This window comes from Gracilinanus agilis, unplaced genomic scaffold (genome assembly GCF_016433145.1).
Source record: "Gracilinanus agilis isolate LMUSP501 unplaced genomic scaffold, AgileGrace unplaced_scaffold39980, whole genome shotgun sequence".
Taxonomy (NCBI): Eukaryota; Metazoa; Chordata; class Mammalia; order Didelphimorphia; family Didelphidae; genus Gracilinanus; species Gracilinanus agilis.
This window is the reverse complement of record NW_025373556.1, coordinates 1-7,784: the sequence shown is the minus strand read 5'-3', so window position 1 is coordinate 7,784 and position 7,784 is coordinate 1. Positions and strand designations below refer to the sequence as shown.

Below are 7,784 nucleotides of genomic sequence, written 5' to 3'. Positions count from 1 at the left end.
GGAAGGGAGGGAGGGAAAGAAGAAGGAATGAAGGAAGGGAGGGAGAAAGGAAGAAAGAAAGGAAAGAGGGAGGGAGGGAGACTCTAGAGACATAAAGCAGACTTGTAGGAGAAAGAACAAGGCAGCAGAGGTAGAGACAGAGACTCAAAGGAAGCAACAGAGGCAGATCTGGGGAGAAGGAAGAAGCCCCCAGGTTCTTGGGGTCACATACATCCAGTCCTCCAGCCCCCCACCCACCTCAGCCTGGTCTGGCCCTGTTCTCACCTCATACAGCTCCAGAGGGTAGTTACAGGCCTACAGGAAAGAGAGAAAGAGAAAGAGGGCAAACTTAGGGTCAACCTCTGGCTCAGGGTACTGGTCCCCATGGGGGTCAGGTTTGGGCCCAAAGGAGGGAAGACTACAGGGAGCCGTGAGGTGGTGCAGGGGCTACTGGACTTCTAGTCCAGAACCCTGAAGGGAGGAGGGTACCTCAAACTTGTGCAGAAGCCCGCAGTTGTCAGCGTCGGCCACTGGGACATTGTAATATTCGCCCTCCTCTTGGTTCAGTAACTTGTACCTGGCACACACACCACCCGGGGAGGGAGCCACAACACGGGGGCAAGGGGAGACAGAGACCCCAGAGACAAAAAGAGACAGAGCCGAGAGCCACAAGAAAAGAGCACATGGAGAGACGTCCCAAGAGAAGAGAGATCACCCAGAGACGTGGAAGGGGGACAGAGATCAACACGAACCCAAGACAGGAGTGAAACAGATCAGACACGCAGAGAAATTGAAAGAGTGAGCCCAAAGACAGCAGAGCCACCCAGACCCCAGAGTCAAAGAGGGACAAAGAGAGCTCAGAGAGGTGAGAGGAAGGAGATTCAGGAGAGAGACAGAGACAGACAGAGAGAGATCCCAGGACCAAAGAGAGACATCACCAGGAAGGAGACAGGAGAAAGAGAAAAGAGACCCTCTCGTCCCCCAGACAATGAGACGAGGGAGGGCAGAAATCCAGAAAGGAAAGAGAGAAACGACACACACGGAGATCCCAGACATGGGGAGAAACCAAGGCCCCGGAGGCAGAGCAGGTTGGCAAGAGACCAGGGGAAAAGGAGATTCCGAGAGAGACAAACGCAAGGAGAGTGAGGGAGAGAACCCACAACAGAAGACAAGAAGAGTTGAGGGTCGACAAAGACCGGAGAAAAGAAAAGATGTTCCGACCCCAAAGATACAGAAACAGAAAGAGAGAAAGAGAAGAGGTAAGTGAGGCTCACTGGGGAGGGCTGAGGACAGAGATGGAGCCTGTGCCTGGACCCTGAACCCCCTCCCCAGTGCCCCTTCCCCAGGGAGAGAGAGCAGCCTCACCAGCCATCCACGGAGGCCTTGAGCAGCTCAGAGACACCGAAGGACATGGCTCCCATGAAGTCATTTCGGGACGTTCGGTCCCAGTCCCAGACCTCAATGCTCAGGCGTCTCTCCACGTCCCCAGGCTTCAGGGAGCTGCAGGGAGGAGCAGGGGCAGCCCAGACTATAGAAGGGCCTCATCTTCTCCCCAAGTCCTCCATACCCATCCTGCCTCAGGCTCTCCACAGTGTGTGTCTGGCAGTTTCTGTGTCTCCTGGGCTTGCTTCTCTCTAGATCTCCCCCATCAGGCTCTCTTCTCCCTCAGTTTCTCCGTGTATTTCGGCTGCTCCCCCTCTCCCCCTGTCTCTGTACTTGGCTTTCCCTCCATGATCCTATCTAACATGGGCTCTTCAGCCCCCTCCAGCTCTTCACGATCCCACTGGGGGTTTCTTGGCAAAGACATTGGCCTTGTTTGCTATTTCTTTCTCCAACTCACTTGACAGACGAGGAAACTGATGCCAAGGGGCTAAGTGACTTGCCCAGGGCCACCGGGCTAGTAAGTGGCTGAGGCCCCATTGAATTCATGAAGAGGAAGGCGTCTCCCCCACTTCCTAGGAGGCAGGCACGCTACCCACTGCGCCACCTAGCGGCCCTATCTAAAATGACCTCGTGTCGATTCTGCCCACATTTGTGCTCTACGGATCACTCTCCCCCATCCCGCCCACTGCACGACCTAAGGCAGACCCTTCGAGGGCTCGGTCTGGACCGGAGGCAACAAATACACAGAAAAAAGTGATGGAGTTGGGACGAGGGGCCTCGGGCTCCGAGATCGGGAAGGAGAGAGAACCCCAGGGGTGGGGGCCAGGCAGGAGGGAGGGGCATGGAGCTCTTGGTGGGCTGGGGGCCCTGCAGCCCACAGGAATGTGCTCGTGTCTCCCTCAATGAAACGGAAGTTCCCTGAGAGCAGGGTCTGATTTTGTTTGGTCTTTGACTCCCCAGAAGAGCGCCCTGACAAGGAGAATTGCTTAATACGCGTTTGATGTTTGCTCTCTCGGGATCGGAACAGCAGCGCGGGAAAAAGCCCTTATTGAGCGCAACTCCGTGGGGAAACTGAGGCCAAGAGATGGGGAGCGCCTCATCTCAGGTCCCACTGCTATGCCCTCCCCACGGCGGGCTCTCCTCCTCCGGAGGCCCTTCGTGCCTTCTCCCGGGAGTGGCAGACTCACAACACAAAGGTCTCGTCCCACACCGGGTTTAGCGTGGCCTTCACGGTCCGGGTCTTCTGCTTGCTCACGTTCTTTGGGTCCGGAATCAGCTTTAGTTTCACGTAGGGATCAGACAGGCCATTGGGGTCCATGGGGATGAGGTTCCGAGCCTCGCCCACTGAGGATGGGAGGGAACTCGGCACGTGGCTCCGGGGGGACCCACGCAGCCCCTCCCCCATTTTGTCCAGAGATCTTATTTGTCGCTTGTTTAGCACAGTCCCAGGCACACAGTAGGTGCTTAATGGATGCTAGTTCCTTTCCCTCCTTCCCACTGGCCTGCCTCTAGGGGCCTCGAGCTGTACACTGCCATCAGGTTGCAACCGAGCCTGTGGGTCGCGGAGCCTCACCTGTGACATGAATCTCATCCCCAGCCGGGGCCCGAATGCGTAACTGCAGGCGCCCTCGCCGCTCTGTGTGGTCCACTCCGCACAGAGAGGGCACACTTCGTACACAGCGCCGGTGCACGTTCATCTCGCAGCCTGCAGGGGGCGCCCGAGGGCTCAGCAAGAACTACGACTCCCAGCATCCCTCAAAGAGGGCGCTGGGGGCCGCAAGGGATTGTGGGGCACGCCCTGCCTTTTGCGTTAGATCTCCCTGGTCCGGCGGTCCACTCTCCCAGAGCTCGTTGAGCAGGGGCGCCATCCCCCCGGCAACCTTCTCTTCATTTCCACCCCTGAATCCCCCACCCAGGCTAGAAGCGTTGTCCCTGGGTGGGATGCACGTTCCTAGAGGAACCCTTCTGTCCCCGGACAGTGCCCAGCTGAGAGAGGGCCCCCCAGCCCGCTGCCCCCCGCCAGCCTTCACTCACAGGCACACTTCATGCCCTGATGGACCAGCCCGTACAGCAGGGAACCACAGTGGTCGCAGAAGGTCGGGCTGCTGTAGCTGTGCAAACGGAACTTGTGCTTGTTGCGGGGGTCCTAGAGGGGAGCGCGAGGCGTCAGGAGGGGGACGCGACTGTCTGTCTTCATTTCTCTTCCTCTGCTGTCCTCCTAGATCCGCCCCCTCCCCCCAGTCTCTCCATGTCCGCCCCATCATCCTGTCTCTGTGACTGCATCTCCTCAGCTCTCTGCCTCTCTTGTCCCTCAGGTTCTCTCTGCTTCTGACCAGAGGAGCTGGTCTTGCGAGCACAGGTAGTGGAGGAGATTCAGAAGGGAGCTTAGAGATCATCGGGCAGCTGGGTGATACAGTTGATGAACTGTTGGACTTGGGGCAAGAAAGATCTGGGTTCCAGGCTCAACTCAGATATTTCCCTTCGACAAGCCACTCACTCTCTCTGCCTCAGTTTCATCGCCTACAGAATGGGGATAATAACACCACCCCTCTCTCACAGATGTAGGGAAAACATGCAAAGTGCTTTGGCATCTTCTAGTGTGGCATAAATGCCAGCTCAGCATAACGACATCTAGCCCTTTGTTTGACAGAGGGAGAGACTGAGGACCAGAGACTTGCCCCCAAAGCACACAGCTGCACCTAGTGGCCCAAACTCCTGGCCTGAAAGGGAAGGCTCTTCCCACCTCATCCTGCTGCCTCCCTAGTCAATCTGTGTGTCTCTCTTTCCTCATCTTTCATCAGCTCCCCATCTCTGCCTTTGCCATCTGTCTGGCTGTTGTGCCTCTCATCCTAAAAATAACAACTCGCCTTAAAGGTTTGCCAACCTTTTCCCTCACAGCAGCCCTGTGAAGGAGGCAGCCCCAGGGTTTACAGAGCAGGGAACCGAGGCTTGGGAGGGGCTCACTGCCATGGTCACCCAGCCAAGAAGGGACAGAGCCAGCCTTGGAAATCAAGTATGCCCTGACGACAGGCACACCACCTGCTCTCTCTCTCTCTCCCTGCATCTCCAGGTAGCCTCTGTCGGAGATCCAACACTGGATACATCCTGGTGGGCTTGAAGCCGGTGGGAATCCTAGCTCTGCCACTCGCTGTGTGTCACCTTAGGCAAATCCCCTCTCACTTCCCTTAGAGAAGGCCTACGAGCCTTTGCAGTCGGTTCCTCCATTCTGTGATCCATCTCTCCCTACCTGGCCATCCTCTCTAATCTCTCTGTCCCCTGGGTCATTCTCTCGTCATCTCCTTGCTTCCACAAGGGGGCAGCCCAACACAAGGAAGGGATGCCCCATGGGGCTGGACTGGGCCACCTTTAGGTTCTAGTCTTCCCTCTGGCCTCGGCTGGAGGTGTGATCTTGGCTCTAGGATGAGCCTCAGTTTCCCAGCTTGAAAACTAGGACAATCACCCTTGAACTCCCAGCTTCCTAAGAGGGAAGGATTACCCTTTGGAAGTCGTAAAGGCTAGAGATGGATTTCTGGTGTCTCTCTGGGATCTCTGGCCTTTCTTCTGGCTCTGGGATGCCTCACAATCTTTCTACACCTCTGCTTCCCCATCTCTGCCCATCTCTGCCCATCTCTGAGCCTCACGCCCATCTTGTGTCTCTCCTTCTTGCTATATCTCTTTCTAGTGTCCTTCCCACCGTCTCGGTCACAGTCTTCTTATCTTCATTTCTCTTCCTCGGCTGTCCTCCTAGATCCTGGACCTCCCCTGGCCCCACCTCTGCCTCCATCTCCCCTCCTCCCTTCTCCTCCTCTAGTCCCATGTATCACCACCGCCTCCCTGGATTTCCAGGCCAAGGGCACAGAATGTGGGGCAGGAGCCACTGCTTGCAGCCCCACCTTCCTCCCCCCTCCCATAAAAATAGCTGGAGAAACTGGGCCAAGCGCCCAGGGGGAGCTGGGGAAGGGGGAGCGAGCCATGCCTCTGCGGACACCCAGGCATAGGGGGCACTCACGTCCGTCTGGGGCCCCTTCCCAGCGCCCGGACACTCGAAGGTCACGAATTCGTGGCATCGTCGGTGGACCACGAAGCTGCAGACTGGCAGATGGAATGATGGATGGACACAGACCAGAGAGAGAGAGGGAGGAAGGCAGAGACACAGAGAAGAGTAGAGTCAGAGACAGACAGAGAGGTGGAGACAGGGAGAGCCAGAGAACGATGGAGACAAGCTCCGAGAAAGCCCCAGACACAGATGGACACAAGCAAGAATGGGCAAGACCCCGAGGGAGACAGGAGTTAGCCATAAGAAGGGCTAGACATCAAAGGCTCAGAGAATGAGAGAAAGACACAGAGAGGAAGAGGCGCAGAGAGAAACAGAGAAAGAGATTGCAGGGCGAAGAAAGACAGATTGCAAGGGATAGAGACCCAGAGGAAAAGAGACAGGAGGACACAGAGACAGAGACGTCCATTAAAAAGACACAGAGATCCCCAGAGAAGGGGAAAAGGAAGCCAAAAGCCCAGAGAGAGCCATAGATTCCAGAGAGGAGTGGATAAGAAGTGGGGAGCAGGAGGGTAAAAGGCTGGGGAGTTAAACGGGGGGGGGATCCTGCTGCCAGTCCCCACCCCCTCTCTGACTATGTTCCCAGAAACAGCTGTGGTCCACTTGGGCAACATCCCCCACTTTCCCTCCCAAGCCCCACCCTGAGGAAACCCGGAAGAGATGGGGTTGCTATGGAAACAGCAGATGGACCAGGGGGAGCCTGCCTGACCCTCTCTCTCCAGTTCTGGCTTTCTCAGCCTCAGCCCCTATTTCTTGCCCTTCTGTATCTCTGTCTCAGTTTCCCTTTTCCCATTTCTCCCCGTTTCTGAGCCCACCCCCACTCCCCACCCCCTTTCCTCCTTCTCTCTTGTTCCATCTCTGCCACCTTCCTCCCTGTCTGTCTGGGTGTCGATCTCTTGGTACCTCTTGGGGTGACTCCGAGTCTTCGACTCTCCCCCTCTCCCCCCAGTGGCTGTTCCCATGGTGACGGATTCCCCAAAGATCCTTCCCCACCTGGAGCTGCGGGGGCCCCCACACTCCTCCTTCCTCCTCCCAGGCCTGGCCCCATCCTAGTCCTCTGCTCAGGCTTCTGCTCCGCAGGAACACGTGGGCCCCTCCCCCGGGACACGCGAAGCCCTCTGCTCTCCAGAGACCCCGGCCTCCGCATGCCCAGCTCTTACCTTGACACTGAAGCCCCTGTTTGCCGATCCCCCTGAAATGAGTCAGGCCTTCAGGTCAGTGGGCGGGTGGGGGGCAGGACGTAGAAGGGAGGGAAGGAAGGGGCTCTCTCTCCCAGCCCCTGGCCCTCGGAAGCCCTGAAATTCCCAGCCCCTTTCCTCTCAGAGCCCCCCTGCCCCTCGGAGACGCAGGAGTCCCCTCCTCCAGCTCTGCCCCCTCGGAGCCCCTTCCTTTAGCAGCTCTGCCCCTCGCGCCCCAGAGGCCCCCTCCTCTTCCCACTGCTGTCGCCCCCTAGGAACCCCATCACCCTCTCTCCTAGCCGCCTCCTCCTCGTCCTGCCTGGGTCCCAGAGCCCCCTCCCCCAGCCCCGCCCCCTCGGGTCCCAGCGCCCTGCCTCCCTCACCAGATGAAGTCCGTGCAGTGGCTACAAAAGGTGGGCTGCTTGAAAAAGCGGGCCGTGAACTTGTGGCTCTTCACCTCGTGCACGACCTTCTGGCGCAGAGCCCCCTTCCTGCAAAACAGGGGCCGGGGGCCGCCCTCCGCCTCCCCACCTCCCGGACCCAGCCCAGCCATGGCCCCACGCCTTCCCTCCCAGGGAAGCTGGGGAGAGACTCCGAGATAGAGACCTCAGGCCAGAGCCTGGGAGAAGTGGGGAGGGTGGGGAAGGCAGGGACAGACAAGGGCGGGGAAGGGAGGGGGAGGGATCGCTGAGGGGAAAGGGAAGAGATCTAGAAGAGATTGGAAGAGATGAAAGACTGAGACCCCAAGGGAGAGGCTGAGGAGCAAGAGGAGGAGGGGAGGGAAGAGAGGGAGAAGAAAATGAACCAGAAGGAGACGGAGGAGAGCAGGGACAAGATGAGAGGAAACTGGGAGAGGAGAAGGAGGGAGAGACAGAGACAGACAGAGACAGAGGGAAATAAAGGGGGTACACAGAGAAGTAAGATGGGGGAGAGAGAGAGAGAGATGGGAATAGGAAGACTAGAGAGAAGGGGAGGAGAAAAGGAGAGGGAGAGATGGCAAAGAGAAAAGTCTGGGAGGAGAGAGATGAAATGGAAGGGGAAAGAGATGAGACAGAAGGAGGGGAGAGGCAGAGAGGTGGTCAGAGACCCTGGGAGAACTGAAGGGACAGACACAGTCAGGGAGGGGCAGAGACAGAGCTTGGGGAGAGAAAAGTGGGCAAAGGCGGAGGGGGGGGGAAGGGGAGGAGGAG

The 7,784-nt window shown here is 57.8% G+C and overlaps 1 protein-coding gene across 1 annotated transcript; it reads right to left on the bottom strand.

Annotated features, from left to right (window-relative positions):
* Positions 1-90: 90 nt before the first annotated feature.
* Positions 91-7,147, bottom strand: LOC123255143 (protein kinase C gamma type-like). Its single transcript, XM_044683993.1, has 9 exons — positions 6,978-7,147; positions 6,577-6,608; positions 5,372-5,454; positions 3,397-3,508; positions 2,936-3,067; positions 2,550-2,706; positions 1,345-1,479; positions 469-556; positions 91-294 (listed from the first exon to the last, which is right to left on the bottom strand). The coding sequence occupies exons 1-9, from the start codon at positions 7,145-7,147 to the stop codon at positions 145-147; spliced, it is 1,059 nt and encodes a 352-aa protein (XP_044539928.1). The 3' UTR covers positions 91-144.
* Between the last annotated feature and the right edge of the window lie 637 nt (positions 7,148-7,784).

What these genes read in the sequence shown, in the direction of transcription:
- LOC123255143 (XM_044683993.1), bottom strand. Translation starts at nt 7,147, where the DNA reads ATGGCTGGGCTGGGTCCGGGAGGTGGGGAGGCGGAGGGCGGCCCCCGG. An exon ending in CACTGCACGGACTTCATCTG is followed by an intron (nt 6,609 to 6,977) that starts GTGAGGGAGGCA and finishes GACTCATTTCAG; the next exon opens with GGGGATCGGCAAACAGGGGC. An exon ending in GGCTTCTGCACAAGTTTGAG is followed by an intron (nt 295 to 468) that starts GTACCCTCCTCC and finishes TCTTTCCTGTAG; the next exon opens with GCCTGTAACTACCCTCTGGA.